We start from the raw sequence: 16,353 nt of genomic DNA, 5'->3' as shown, positions 1-16,353 counted from the left end.
TCAAAGCTCAAGGCTTGGTTTTGTTCTTACAAAACCAATCTTGGGAAGCTCTTACCAAAAGTGTGTTCTTGAACATCTTGGCCGAGAGTTGGTTGTAGATCTACAAAAGACTTTACTTGTTTAGATTGTTTCTTGTGTTGGTTTCTTCCTCATCCACACAAAAAAGTGTCTAAATCAAAAGTTGAGCTTAATAAGAAGAGACTTGTTGTGAAAACTTGAAGTGGCCGTGAGTTTGGCTTGTGTTGGGACGTTGGAGTGACCATTGTTTTGTATTGTTGTTATGTTCTTGAAGGTGTTGATGTTGTGTTCATCCTAAACTTCTCTTCATCCTATGTCTTAACTTCGATAAAGAGTAATGAATCCAAAAAGGTTGTAAAACAAAATTAAAAAATTGTTTGCGAGAAGACTTGCCAACATCACCTTTTCACGACTTGACAACCACTTTTCCTTAAAACAAGGAACCTTGTCTTGTGGAACTAGTAAGGTCAAACATCACTTTTGAGTTTGGAAAAGTTGAAAAAGTTACACGACTTTATGTTTTCCTCCCAATAATAAGTCATCCATTACAAATGATATAAAGGGACTAAGACTTCAAGTTGATGAACAACATATGTGGACCCGCAGCCAATGACATACTGCCACATCAGTCTAGTTACTGTTCACGTGATAATTAAGATTGACTTGAGAACTAATTAACAAACTAGTACATTCCTACTACTTGTCAATTAGTCCTTTGAAGCCTTGTGTTCGTGTCAACGTTTGTTTGTGTGCTTTTGTCGTTTGAATACATTGTAACTCTTAGCTCTAGTCCGACGAGAATTTTTTGAGTTTCAAACAAGAATCCACTCCGGACAAGAGCATACTCATACCTTAAGGATTCACGAATTACTAGCCAATCTACAACACTTGTGGAGCTCGAGTGTGAGTGAACCGAGAGAGTGTGAGCGAGGAGAGGGCTTTTAAACTAACTTGTTTGTTGCTTGTGTAAGTGATACCTTGACAATGGAAGGAGCCACGTCTCAAACCGTGGATTCTAATGCCATGGAAACTATGAGGATCTCTCTTGAAGCTATGACCCGAACTCTTGAAAGGTTGAGTACGGAGGTTGGAGCCATAAAAGGCGAAGTGACGACTATTAGTGGGAAGTTAGAACAAGTGGAGAGTTAAAGGAACTCTCGTCCTTCTACTCCTCAATATGTTTCTTCAAGTGGACATGATAGAAACTCCTTCGCCACCGTTACTCCCGAAACATGGCCCCAAATGCCAAATCCTTCACTAGTTCCACAAAATGCCGCAAGTCAAACCACGCATATCCCTCTAACCCGTGACTACAATAGACCAACACATTCCCAAACTCCTCAAGTTCCGCAAGAGGGACTTGGAAGTCCAATACCTCCACAAAATCCAAACCCTCCCTTCCAAGCTCCACTAAACCAAAGACCACCACCTCCATAAAATCCAATTCCTCCGAATCAAGTTCCAAATGTCCAAAACCGTCCCGTCCACTTTGAGGAATATGGTACAGAGGATTATGAAGGGTATGAAGCCTTTGACAATGCCTACATGAGGGAGGAGAAGATAAGAGAGGGTCGTGTGGATCCAAGGAGATACCAAGGGTATGGAGAGAGGGGAAACAGACACCAAGAGAGAGACGTAGGCATCAACACCATTAAGTTGAGCCTACCAATCTTTAAAGGTGAAAGTGACCCCGAGGTCTGCTTAGCTTGGGAATCGGCTTGTGACAAGGTATTTCAAGTGAATGACATATCGGAGGAGAAGAAGAGTTGTTACGCCATAGCTCACTTTGAAGGCTATGCTAACACATGGTGGGAATACGTCAAACGGTTTGGTAATGAGTTGATTGATGGACAACCATCACCTTGGTTTCGGTAGAGTTACCTAATGAGACAACGGTACCTTCCCGAGAGACGACATGAGTTGCTTGCTAGATTGTACAACTTGCAGCAAGGGAATCGAAGTGTGATGGCATATTATAATGAGTTTCAACAACTCATGTTGAAACTTGATCATCGTGGGGAACAAACTAATCAGACATCATTTGGTTCAAGTGCGGGTTAAACAAAGTGATCTCCACTCATTTGACACTTCACAGGTTTGATACCGTCGAAGGTATTTTCCAAGCGGCTCTTGAGATTGAAAGGAAACTTAAAAAGAGGTCGTCGTTCAAAGCAAAGGAATAATCAACCCCGGGTTGGCCGAGGGGCAAGGATATGGTTCAATCCTCTTCGGGTTGGCCCAAAAACAAGGACCAACCCGCCACTACAAGGTTGCCCGAGTCCAAAACAGTCCACAAGATCCCTCCGAGGCAAGAAGCTCACAAGTATCCTAATCCTAAAGGGTTCCAATGCTTTAAGTGCCTAGGTTGGGGGCATAAAGCCAATGAATGCCCTAACTGACGCAATGTAATCCTAAGGGAAAGTAGATTGTATTTCCTTGGTGAAGAAGCAGGTACTGAGGGTGATGAGAGTGAGGCTGAGCCTCAAGATGGAGAGACGGCCGAGAGGGAGCCACACGATGATGATGATGATTGTGAGGATGCTTATCCGCAAGAAGGGGAGTGCGTGATTCCAAACTTTGTAGTGAGGCATGTCATGATTAGTAAGGCGATAGAAGATCCTAGCCAACGGGAGAATCTATTCCATACTAAATGTCTTGTGAAGGAAAGTGTATGCACTATGGTGATATATAGCGGTAGTTGTGCAAATGTAGTTAGTGTTGCAATGGTGAACTTCTTGAAATTGCCGAGTACACCTCATACTAGCCCTTACAAGTTGCAATGTTTGAATGAATGCGGCGAATTGAAGGTCACAAGGCAATGTGTGATACGTTTCAAGGTAGCCAACTACCACGACGAGGTGCTTTCTGACGTGATACCAATGCAAGCTTGTCACTTGTTGTTGGGAAAACCTTGGCAATACGATAGGTCGACCAAACATGATGAAAGGTCCAATCAGTATACGCTTGAGAAGGATGGCCGAAAGGTCGCAATTCATCCGCTATTGCCTTCCCAAGTGAATGAATTGCACCAAAAGATGAGGGAATTGAGAGAGAAGGGAAAGAAAGCCGAGAGTGAGGGAAGTTGAGAGGAACCCAAGGGTGAGAAAAAAATAGGGGAACCCGAGAGTGGGGGGTAGGGGAAGCCGAGGGGTCCCTAAATTCTAAGGGGCAATGAAGTATGGTGATGATGGCTAGGAGGAAAGAACTATCTGTGGATCATGACGAGGACACTCTGATGCTCCTCTTGGCTCATTGTTTTAAAACTAACCCCACTAACGTTTCCATTTCTCCTTCTATTTCTCATGTTTTGCAGGATTGCGAGGATGTCTTCCCAAAGAAATTACCGCAAGGATTGCCCCCACTTCAGGGAATTGAGCACCAAATAGATTTTGTGTCGGGTAATTGCCCAACAAACCGACTTATAGGAGCAACCCGACGGATAATAAGGAATTGCAACGCCAAGTTAAGGAACTCCTCAACAAAAGGTATATCAAGGAGAGTATGAGCCCTTGTGCGGTTCCGGTGCTACTAGTGCCCAAGAAAGACGGGACTTGGCGTATGTGCGTAGATTGTCGAGCCATCAACAAAATTACGGTAAAATATCATTACCCTATTCCTAGGCTAGATGATATGCTTGATGAATTAAGTGGTTCGTGTTTGTTTTCTAAGATTGATTTGAGGAGTGGCTATCACCAAAGCCGTATGCAAATGGGTGATGAATGGAAAACCGCCTTCAAGACCAAATTCGGTTTCTATGAATGGATGGCTATGCCATTCGGCCTAACAAACGCTCCAAGTACTTTCATGAAGCTAATGAATCATGTGATGAAGCTATTTATCGAAAAGTTTGTTGTTGTCTACTTTGATGATGTGTTGGTGTCCTTAGATGAGCATGTATAGCATTTACAATGTGTGCTTGATGTCCTCCGAAAGGAGAAGTTATATGCTAATCTAGAAAAATATTCTTTTGGTATCCATGAGGTTGTGTTTCTCGGGTTTGTGGTGAGCTCAAGAGGGGTTGAAGCGGATGAATCTAAGATTGACGCTATTAAAAATTGGCCAACTCCCAAAACCGTAGGTGAAGTGAGAAGCTTCCACGGGTTGGCTAGTTTTTATAGACATTTTGTCCTTGACCGAAGTGATTAAAAAGGATCGGTCTTTCAAGTGGGAAGATGAACAAGCTAAGGCCTTCGAGGACTTGAAAACTATGCTCATCTCGGACCCTTTGCTACAATTGCTGAATTTTGACAAGACTTTTGAGGTCGAATATGATGCTAGCAAAGTCGGCATAGGCGCGGTTTTAATGCAAGAATTGAAGCTTATTGCCTACTTTAGCGAAAAGCTCAAAAGAGCAACTCTAAACTACTCTACGTACGATTTAGAGTTGTATGCCTTGATTAGAGCCTTGACCACTTAGCAACATTATTTGTGGCCTAAAGAATTCGTGATCCGAACGAATCATGAATCCTTGAAGCATCTACGGGCACAAGACAAGCTTAACCGACGGCATGCCAAATGGATTGAATTTCTTGAAACTTTCCCTTATGTTATTCATTACAACAAAGGTAAAGACGATGTGGTGGTCGATGCTTTGTCTCGAAAACATGTTCTTGTGTCCACTTTGTCGTCTAAATTGATGGGTTTTGAGAGTCTCAAGTCGTTGTATCCCGAGGACCCTCACTCCACTCCTATCTATAGGGAATGTGAAGACTTGGGCAGGGAACAATGGGTGGTGGATAGAGGTTCTCGTCCCTATACCAAATTCGATGGATACTTGTTTAAGAGTAGACGATTGTGTGTTCCCTCAAGTTCGTGGAGAAAATTGTTTGTGAGGAAAGCACACAATGGCGGTCTAATGGGCCATTTTGGGGTCGAGAAGACTCTCGAAATCTTGGAAGAACAATTTTATTGGCCTAGAATGCACAAGGATGTGGCTCGAATTTGCGGCCAATGTGTTAGTGCAAAGGAGCCAAGTCTCGGCTCCAATCCCACGGGTTGTACACCCCACTGTCCACCCCCTTGCGTCCTTGGCTTGACATATCAATGGAATTCGTGTTAGGATTGCCGAGGACTAGGCGGGGGCGGGATAGTATTTTTGTCGTGGTGGATCGATTTTCCAAGATGGTTCACTTTATTCGTTGTTCTAAATGTGATGATGCACCTAGTGTAGCCTCTTTGTTTGTTGAGAATGTTGCAAAACTTCATGGTGTTCCGAGGACCATAATGAGTGATAGGGATTCTAAATTCCTAAGCCACTTTTGGAAGTTCATGTGGGGTAGGCTTGGTACCAAATTGTTGTTTTCAACTTCATGCCACCTACAAACCGATGCCCAAACGGAAGTAGTAAATAGGACCTTAGGGTCTATGCTACGATCCATGATTAAAGGAAAAATGACTTCTTGGGAGGAGCATTTACCGTTGATTGAGTTTGCTTATAATCGTGCCATACACTCGAGTACGGGGATTACACCCTTTGAGTGTGTATACGGCCTCAATCCCCTTACCCCTTTGGATTTAACCCCTTTGCCAAGTGATCTTGTGATAAGCGTAGATAGAAGCAAACGGGCCGAGGCCATGAAAAAGCTACATGAGAAGAAAAACCAAGAAGTTGCAAGGAGAGCCAACAAGGGAAGAAGAAAGCTCATTCTTGAACCGGGAGATTGGGTGTGGGTGCACCTTAGGAAGGATCGGTTTCCGTCTCAAAGGAATGCTAAGTTGATGCCGCGGGGTGATGGTTCGTTCCAAGTGCTAGAAAGGATCAACGACAACGCCTACAAGATTGATCTACCCCCAGAATATCAAATGCACAACACTTTCAACGTGTGTGACCTCTCTCGGGTGGAAACAGTGAAGGATGGCAATGATTCGAATTTGAGGACAAATTTCCTTCAAGATGGAGAGAATGATACGGGTATTCCTAGCTCGAGACCTTTCACACAAAGCCAAGCACGTGAGTTGCAAAGACTCCAAGCCTTGTTCACATCATTGGCCGTGTGTGAGGGCCTTGTGAGTCCATCTAAGGGCCTATACTTATTGAAGTGTGAAGAGGCCCTCCAAAGCACCCCAAACCCGCCCCTTTGATGCCAAAGGGTATCCTGATCCTTTTGTCTCTCATTTGCAATAGACTATATAAGACATGTGTTAGGGTTATTTCTCTTTAGTTCACTCATAATATTGAAGATAATATTGTGAACTTCTCTCTTCCATTGGAGAAGTCCAAACCGTCCCTCACAAGTTGAGTGATACTTGTGTTGTATCTTGGCTAGAAACTAGGATCTTGGGATTCTTTGAGTTCCTCTTGGTCCAAGTAAGAAATTGGTGTTGATATTCATTAGTCTTAGGGTCCTTTCTCATTGTTAGGGTTCTTAGATCATTGAATATTGTATGTCAAGTTTCTATCTCTTGTAATCTTGTTATCATTGTGTTGTTGAATCTAAAAGTCTAGTGAAGCCGTGTGAGGCTCTTTCGATTAACTAGCATTGTTGTTATTTGTTGTTCTTGTTGTTAAACTCATTTTCTAGTTCCAAAACCAAGTGTTGGAAGCCTAGTGAAGCCATGTGTGGCCATTTTCGATTCACTAGCACTTTGTCGATCATCTTGTTGTCCTTGTGTTGGCTTGAATCTCTTGATACACAGTTAGTTTTGTATCAATAAATCACGTGAAAGTTGTAACCAAAATATTGGAGATCAAGTAAGGATCCATGGATCGAGAGAAATAGATTGACAGCAGGTATAAGCAATTAAAAGTTTTTCATTGGGGAAATTCAGTTTCATAAAAACCTCCAACTAAAGTAGGGAAGGAAGTAGCAAATTTTTTAAAAGTTTGTATTACAACTTACTTGCGGTCACCCTCCACATCTGGTAGATCCTTGGTGATGGCAATGACTAGTGCAAACAATGTCACAAAAGTAGTAATAAATGCAACAGGTAAGCTGCACGTGAAATATGTATTACCAATCAGATTATTAATATTAAGGATGTAAAAGAAAAGTTAACCCACCGTAAAACTAATTATGAAGTGGAATTAGCATTATAAACGATGAATTGCTTATTGACTTAGAGCCCATTTGGCATAGTGGAACGAAAAGTAGTTTTTAAGCACTTGGCGCTTAAAAGCACACTTCAAGTGTTGGAGATGATTCTTTTAGAGGTGCTGAGCTGAATTTAATAATAAGCAACTAAGAATTTGGTTAGAAGTGCTAAAGTAAAAAATAAGCAGTTGCTGTGTTTGGTGAAATGCCCTTAAATGGTTGAACTAAAACTGAATTGATTATTACTAGATTTTTAATTCTAAAACTGTTCTCGCTACAAATTAATTTATGTTTCAATCAATTGTAAGTACTAAATTCTTAGATAAGATTATTTTAATTTATAAGAGGCTTTTTTCCCTTTGGTCAGATCGTCAGTGTATATTCATGAACTAATACAGTATTGTTCTTCTGTGAAACAAATATACCAATTTTCTTCTTTTGTTGGTTTGCCAAGGGAAGAGGTAAAGAGAGGAAAGAAAGATTAGTTACAAAGCGGAAGCTCCCACGTCTATACAGGATACTGCAGCAGAGGAAATCTCTGTTGATTGGAGAGGAAGACCTTACAAATCTAGCAAACAAGGCAGAACAAAAGCTGGTATCTTTGTTATTATAGAAAATGTAAGGGATAACACTGTAATTTACTTGGTCAAGACCTAAATACTTTTTAAGCAAAAGGCCATAAGCTGGGATAGACCAACTTATAGCTTTTGGCTTATTTTAGCTTAAAAGCACTTTTATAGTCTATCCAAACAGACAAATAAGTTAACAATTGATTATTGTTGGACAGAGGTACCAGCTAGTGGTAGGTGGTAGGTATCCTACGAAATTGCGCGAAGTGTGCGAAAGCTGGCCTGGACACCACATTTATCAAAACAAAAAAAACAAAAAAATTAACAAGTTCTTAAAAGCTTATTTAACCAATCTTTATTCATCTTTTAGTCATCACTATTTTTCCCTTAGTTATCTTTGGCTAGGGGCTGGGCGTACAGGTTCAGAATTGAGACCTGGAAAGATGCACCTTTTCTTTATAAAGAATTATTTTTGTCTCAAAATTAGTCTATGAAAACTTTGTAATGGAAGTGTTAAGGAATAGGTCTAGCTAAATTCTGGCATTTCATCCAGTGAACCCAATGTATCAAGATTATGCTTACTACTCTACATTTACTTTGGCATGTCATTTCACTCACATACAAGGAAGCGAAGATCGACAAGGAGAGCTAGAACTCTAGCACTGCTATTACTGATCTGGGTCACATAGTGTGAAACTAAACAGAGAGTTTTATACTATTTTAGTTAGAATGTAAAGAGATATTACTTGAAACCTTAAGTACCTTTTAGGATCTCGGCAGCATCCACACAATTGATGTGATTACCCCACAACCATAACAATAAAGATTCTAAAAACATGAGGGAGAGACTGGAAAGTAGGGCAGTGTTGGGGTTTAACTACCTTCTGATGACTACTAGAGGTCATACCGTTCTTATCAAGTCCTTATTTTCATACATAACTTAATGTCTTTTAAGCTTTAGAAGAAATTTGCTTAACCCTATGCAAGATTATATGTTAATTGATAGGCTTTGTAACTTTAGACCGATAAATACAGAGAGATGAGAGAAAAGGCAACATGCATATTTGTCATATAAATCGGTGTATGACAGAAAAGCATTCACCTCCACTCAAAGCTTAGTCCCAGAGCAGCCCTTGTGGCATAATACACACCATAATTAAGAAGAAAACCGCGTACCTGCAATGCATATCAAATCTTGATTCCGTGTGACCAATATATCCTTAACTGAAAGCAGGTGATATTTATTGGCCCAAGCAAAAAGACATATGCGCCACAAAACATTAAAATGCAATGAGTAACTGCATACATTAAACATTCAGAATTGAGAGAAGATGTTAGACTAATTATGGATGATTAGAGTGATTATAACAGGATTAACAAAGATAAAAAAAAAAATTAATCAGCATTATTTCCCAATACCCAAAAATTGAAAAACTTAGAAACTGCCCTGATAACTCAATCCTATATTTCAAGTGTTGATGACTACTGCAGTCTGCAGAAACAGAATTTAACTTTCTTTTTGAGTCTTATTGAAGGTAATGTAAGATTCAACAAAATAATTCTTGATAAGAAGAGGATCAAGCCATAGAAAAGGATATGGTTTGAAACATTATAAGATAAGTGATTCCATAAATTACACTGCTTGCAACTAATGATGAAGACATCTACAGATGCAAATATGAACAACTGCAAGAAGCAGGTGGCTTTGGTTAAGCTTTGGACTTTCGAGATTTTTTTCTTTGAAAACTAGTAATTTGGACTTTTGAAAATTCAATACCTATGTAATGACAATAAATGTGGACCAAGATACAATATAGTCGTTGATATTAAAATTGCCTCTAGCAATCACATGTAGAAGCTGCTAGAAAGTCCTAACTCAATGATGGAAAGGGTGTGCGCGCCATTAAGGAAGAGGTGTACAAGGCTGCACCACTATGTTGGATTGGAGTCATTTTGGAAAAGTTGTCCCTTTTTGATTTATGGGTTTGAAATGATTCAGAGAGCACCAGCCACTTCAATGTGATGCCATGGAGAAAGACAACTTTCGGGTCCCACAGGTGGTCATGCCCCTAAGACCACAACTACCAAGCCAAGCTTACAATTGTCTTCACAACAAAGAACTTTTCTGCTATGAATATTGGTATGTTAACCCCATTGCAGTAAGTGGAGAGCTTAATACGTTGTATGTATCCACGAATTTCAAATTAACACTTGGCCGATAGTCAAGTTCAATTGGCTATCTTCTCCAAAACTAGCTGCAAAAATATTTCCAAACTGAAAAGTAAAACAAAAAATATACTGGGCGCTAAACACGCTACCACCACCTTCCCTACACCTTCTCCTACAATCAGAAACTTTACACTTCATCTGAGTACAAACTGTATCATATTCACTTTTTCTCGCAAAGCCAAAGCCACCAACAGTTTCAAGGCGTTGATTATCTTTTCAGATAGTTTTTTTTTTTTTTTGAGAATTGGTAAGTAGTATTCTTCAACATTAAGGAAGTGCTGGTCACCATCAGAAAGCGGTTACAGCCATGACCAGAAAAAAAATTACAAACTTCCTATTAGATCTATGATTTGATCTTACATCTTCTATACATAATTGTTTACACCAAAAAAGTAAAGATACTAAACAATTCCATTTAACTTTGTGAATGGAATTAGATCTATCTTCAAAACATCTTCCATTTCTTTCTGTCCAGACCGACCACCATATGCATGAGTGGATCAATTTCCACCATCTCTTTTGAGTCTTGCTACCCCCACTTCTAATCCAGCAGCTTAGGAGGTCAGAGGTATGCTCTGGCATAGTCCAACTGAGGCTAGTGATGTATAGGAATAGCTCCCATAACTGTGTAGTATACTTATAATGCAAAAAGAGGTGTTTATTAGTTTCTCCAGTTAAGTTGCACAAAAAGCATCTAGGAACTAGTGGCCTTCCTTTTTTCTGCAACACTTCTTGAGTTAGACATGCTCTCCCGATGACTAACCACGTGAAGCATTTCACCTTAGTAGGTGTCAATCCTTTCCAAATGTTGTTCCAACGGTATTGTCTACCACCATCTACTACCTGTATCCCTCTTCTATAAGCACTGTTTACTGTAAAAAGACCCTCCTTGGTATGTTTCCAAATTACTCTATCATTGACATTTGAGGAGATGTCTACTCCACTAAGTATTTCCAGCAGGGAGGCTACTCTAGCCACTTCCCAATCATTCAAAAGCCTCCTAAAGGAAAGATCCCATCATTGTGCAGTCCAGCATTCACTAATTTTGGCTTCAGGATTGTTGCATATAGAGAAGAGGTCAAGGAAGATTTCAGACAAGGGGCTTTGGTTGATCCAAGTATCCTTCCAGAATCTACTTTTATTGCCATCTCCCACCTTTAATGTCAGATTTTCCTCCATTGATCCCCGCAAAGCCCTGATGGATCTCCAAACTCCCCAACCATAATGTACTAAGATTGGCTTTGAGACCCATGGACTTGGTTCTCCATATTTTGTCACTATCACTTCCTTCCAGAGGGCCCTCTCTTCACTGGTATACCTCCATAACCATTTCATGAGAAGGCTTTCGTTCTGCATTCTCAGGTTTCTGATACTCAAGCCCCATCTTTCCTTGCTTAGCATCGTTGTGCTCCACTTCACTAGGTGGTACCCCTTATCTTCTTTACCTTTTTTCCATAGGAAGTTTCTTCTGAGTTTATCCAGCTTCTTCACCACCTTAGAAGGAATTGGGAATAGAGACATAACATAGGTGGGAAGAGCATCCATTGCTGAGTTTATCAATATCACTCTACCTCCCAGGGAAAGATAATGGGCTTTCCACCTTGCTAATTTCTTTTCTGTCTTTTCTATAATCCCATCCCAAATTTCCACTGCTTTGTGCCTATAACCTAGGGGCATTCCCAAGTAAGTGGTAGGCAACCTCTCCACTCTGCATCCCAATATATTTGCCAAAATCTGAATCTGGGGAACATCTTTGATAGGAATCAAGCTACTTTTTGCCCAGTTGAGGCCTGCTACAGCTTCAAAAAGAACTAAAACCAACCTGATGCATCTTATTTGCTCAATCTCTGGTTCACAAAAAATTAAAGTATCATCTGCATGTAGCAGATGACTAATTTCCTTTCTACACCCACTTCTGTCCCCTATTTGAAAACCCCTTATCCATCTCTTTTGTGAGGCTATCATCACCATGTTGTCAAAACCCTCCATTGCCAATATAAACAGAAAGGGGGATAAAGGATCCCCGTCTTAATCCCCTTTCTGAAGGGAAGAAACCCACTGGCTCGCCATTGATAAGAACAGAAAACCTGTCTGTCTGTATACACAACTCTATCCACTTCAACCATTTGTCTCCAAAGCCCATCTGTCTCATAGTGTTTAGTAAGAAGGACCAGTTTACATGATCATAAGCCTTCTGGATGTCTAATTTGCATAGTAATCTTGCCGTTCCATCTTTCATTCTTGAGTCTATGCATTCACTAGAGATTAGTGCAGCATCCATAATCTGCCTCCCCTTTTTAAAAGTCATCTAGCCATCTGATTCTTATTCACCAGCTTATCCACCACCTTCTTTGGTCTCTCTGCAAGTAGCTTAACTATGATCTTGTATACTCCTCCAATCAGACTGATTGGCCTGTAGTCTTTTATTTCTGAAGCCCCAATCTTCTTAGGAATCAGTGCAATAAAGGTTGCATTGAAACTCTTTTCAAAAATCTTATTGGAATGAAGTTGTGCCAATGTATCTATTATATCTCCCTTCAAGACATCCCAAAAAGTATGGAAAAGATCATTGAAAGCCATCCGGGCCTGGAGCTTTCTCCTTGGTACATAGTTTGATGCTTTCCAATATCTCTTCCTCCTCAAGATCTTTGTAACCAAGTTTGTTCCACTTCGGATAACATAGAAATTCCTTGTAGCTTCAAATCAGGTCTCCACAGTTCAGTTTCTTTGTACAACTTCATATAGAAATCATGGACAACTTTTTTGAGTAATACCGGGTCTTTAACAGTGTTCCCTTCAACCTCTAGTTGTTCCATCAGATTGCATCTCTTATGAGAGGTTGCAATTCTGTGGAAAATTTTGGTATTTTTGTCCCCCTGTTTTGGCCATTGTATCCTGGATCTTTGTCTCCATGCAATCTCCTCCAATCCTGCCAATTCTTCAAAATCCATGGCCAAGTTGGCCTTCTGTAATATTTCATCATCAGTAAGAGCCCTCTGTTCTTGGATGTGCTCCCAATTTACAATTTGATTGAGTATATCATCCTTCTCTGCTTCCAGTTACCTCTGTTGCCTTTACTCCATTCCTTCAATTTTGCTTTCAACATCTTCAGTTTTTCAGCCAAAATGTGACCTGCTCTGCCCTCAACAACAAAAGAACACCACCAGTCCTTTAACTTGTCTTTAAATCCCTTCACTTTTAGCCACCACGATTCAAATTTGAAATATGACTTCGTCCGTTTCCAATTCCCGCAAGTCAGCATGATAGGGTTGTGATCAGAAGTAAGCTTTGACATCACTTCTTGTTTGATGTGTGCAAAGCTTTCCCCCCGTTGAGCACAGTGAAGGATTCTATCGATCCTTAAGGCACCGTCTTCTCCTTTTCTCCATGTAAAAGATTCTCCAATTAAAGGAGGGTCAATCATTTCCAGTTCCTCAATACAGGTCGAGAAATCTAACATAGCACCGCTGAGTCTAGTGCAATTAGTTCTTTCTGAAGGATTGAAGGGTATCTGGTGACATGAAATCCCCACATATCATCCAAGGCCCGTCAAACTTGTTCCTCACATCTACCAATTCTCCCCATAGTAATTTCTTCACCTCCCTATTGCAGTCTGCATAGACCGCTGTAATATGGTAACTGAATTCCTCATTAACCCCTATGAACTTCCCAGTGATGCATTGATTACCAATCTCCACTAGCTCTCCCTTCCATACCCTTTTATCCCACAACAACAACAGCAACAACAACAAACCCAGTGTATTCCCACATAGTGGGGTCTGGGGGGTAAGATGTACGCAGTCCATACCACTACTTCAAGAGAAGTAGAAAGGTTGTTTCCGATAGACCCCCGGCTCCGATAGCCTTTTATCCCAAAGTATTAAAATTCTCCCACTGCTTCTTTATGCATTTCCCCGTTCCATCTATTACTCCATATGTTTTGTAACATTCTTTCAGATAAACCATCTATTTTTGTCTCCACCAGCACGTATATGTCTGCCCCCCATTGGTATAGCAATTTTCTAACAATTTCCCTCTTGCTATCCCCATTTAGCCCCCTTACATTCCATGTGACCAGCTTTACTTTCATTGATTAGTTAAAACTAGAATCCTCCCACTTGACCTTGGTTCCCATCTTTGAAATTAACATCAAAAAATAAATTCCTCATCTCTTTAGGAACGGTATTTTTTGGGACTGGTGTCACCGTCTTTTCACATCGTCTCTTCCCCTCTCCCCTTCTTTGATCCAGTTTAGAGAGAAGAATAGATGCTTCCTTCTCACACCTTTTAAGTCTACCCCCAAATTGTTGTCCAAACTTGATCATATTGTCTTGTACCAAGTCCAAGTAGTACACAAATTCAGTAAGTCTCAGCCAATAAAATGCATAAAAAGAGGGACTTCGGAAGAGGAAAATCATAATTCATATTTAGCGGAAGAATTTATCCATCAAAACACCAAACATTTTTTCCTATCCCAGCAAAAGATTGTCCTAAGGGAAGTTCAGATTTGCAATAAGATGTCCACAGTTTTTTCAAACGCGATATGAAGCATATTGCTTCTTCCATGGAGGAACTTTGGCACATGCAGAATTTCTCAAAAAAATCAGAAAAGCAAGATGTGTTGTAAGGAGAAGAAGCAAAAAAATGCATCAAGAAATAGCATACCGTTGCAATTATTAGGAATGCTATGACAGCAAATCTCTTCAGCCGAAATGGTGGAACTGAATAGATGGTACCTAGAAAGAGACCAAGACAGAAAAGAGAGGTAATGAAGGGGCCAAAATTCATCCCAACAATAAGAAGGCCAGCAACAGCGAACAATAACACCAAGAACCATGCAGACTGAACTGAAAGATCTCCGGCAGCTATGGGTAAGTACGGCTTGTTCACCCTGCAAACATTATGAAAAACAGTAACCAAAGTGTTAGAATATGAGTAGCAATAAGAATAGTACATAGAATCCTACTTCGAAAAGGATTGTAATGTTATTGTCCTAGTTGGAAAAGAATTCTAATGTAGGGTAAGTAGGGGCTCAATGTAATAATTTAAATACACAACAATTCAAAAATATTCTTCTCTTATATTCTCACATGGTATTAGAATCTTTATTTTCAGATTCCAGCAACTGAACACCTTTTCTCCCAGATTTCGGCAACATATTTCCTAAATTTTTTGCTTGGTTTAGTCCTATGATAATCCTGAACCCTTAATGAGGAGATTAGAAAATCAAACATCACAGTTCATGAAGAATCAACGAGGTGGAGGTCATTTTGGAAGATATCGACCTAGGTGTAGTTACTGTAAAAGGCTTGGACACACTTGTGACATATGTTATTCTCGACCTAAGTGTAGTTATTGTAATAGGCTTGGACATAGTTGTTGAAATATGTTATTCTTTGCATGGCCAACCACCTAAAATCCTCATGTTGCTCAGTCTAACACCGCAGGTAAGCAATTGGGGTATTTATCTGAAAAGAATTATAATGAGTATCTTCAGTATCGAGCAAGTAAACAGGTTTCTCTACCAGTAGCCTCAATTGCACAATCTCCTACGTTTGGATCATAGGTTTTGGACTCTGGCGCTTCCAATCATATTTCTGGTGATAAATCACTTTTATCAAATATTATTTATTCATAATCTCTCCAACTATCACTTTAGCCAATGGTAACCAAACCAAAGCAAAAAGAGTTGGACAAATGAATCATCTATCCTCTGTCCCTATAAAAACTTTTGTTCTTTATGTCCTTGGTGTCCTTCTAATCATTACATCATTCAGTCGTTTGACTCATGCCCTAAATTGTGGCATACCATTTCTAGAGGACTCTTTTATCATGTATGACCGTAGTACGGGACAAACAACTGGTGTAGAATATGAATCACGAAGCCACTACTACCTTACCTCTCCTAACTCCTTCAAAGCATGTCCACTTACAGATTCTTCGAACGTAATTCATAAGCGTTTGGGACATCCTAGTTTGTTCTAAGTTACAAAAGATGGTGCATAATTTGTCTAGTCTATTCACATTAGATTGTGAGTCCTGTCAACTTGGAAAACACACTCAAACTACCCTTCAACATAGTATTGAGAATCGTGCAGAGTCTATTTCTTCCTTAGTTTAATCTGATATTTGGGGTCCTAGTGGGATCAGTTCAACCACAGGCTTTCGTTATTGTGTTAGCTTCATTGATGATTATTTAAAATATACTTGGATTTTCTTAATGGAAGATCACTCTAAATTATTTCCTATATTCAAGAGTTATACAAAATCAATTCAGTATCTCTATTCATAACTTTCGTAGTGATAACGCCTTAGAATATGTCCTCTCTATTTCAACAATTTTAGATTCATCAAGGAATTATTCATCAGACTTCTTGTATGTATAGCCCTCAACAGAATGAAGTAGCATACAGGAAGAACAGGCACCTCATCGACACTGCTCGCACTCTTCCCATTTAGTCTCATTTTCCGCTGCGTTTTTGGGGCAATGCAGTTATTGCATCTTG

General features: G+C 40.0%; 1 protein-coding gene across 2 annotated transcripts in view; it reads right to left on the bottom strand.

Moving 5' to 3' along the window:
* The window catches only part of LOC107863628 (homogentisate solanesyltransferase, chloroplastic), a 35,052-nt gene that overhangs the window by 2,776 nt on the left and 15,923 nt on the right, over positions 1-16,353 (bottom strand). Inside the window, exons 4-6 of one of the 2 annotated variants that reach the window (XM_016709646.2) lie at positions 14,513-14,738; positions 8,721-8,794; positions 6,858-6,950 (exon numbers count right to left, since the gene is read on the bottom strand). In XM_016709646.2, the coding sequence (XP_016565132.2) occupies positions 6,858-6,950; positions 8,721-8,794; positions 14,513-14,738 (393 nt within the window). The remainder of the gene's footprint in view (positions 1-6,857; positions 6,951-8,720; positions 8,795-14,512; positions 14,739-16,353) is intronic. The other variant, XM_047408206.1, reaches the window with a different exon arrangement.

The sequence above is a fragment of the Capsicum annuum genome, chromosome 3 (genome assembly GCF_002878395.1).
Source record: "Capsicum annuum cultivar UCD-10X-F1 chromosome 3, UCD10Xv1.1, whole genome shotgun sequence".
NCBI lineage: Eukaryota > Viridiplantae > Streptophyta > Magnoliopsida > Solanales > Solanaceae > Capsicum > Capsicum annuum.
This window is presented reverse-complemented; position numbering and strand designations above follow the sequence as displayed.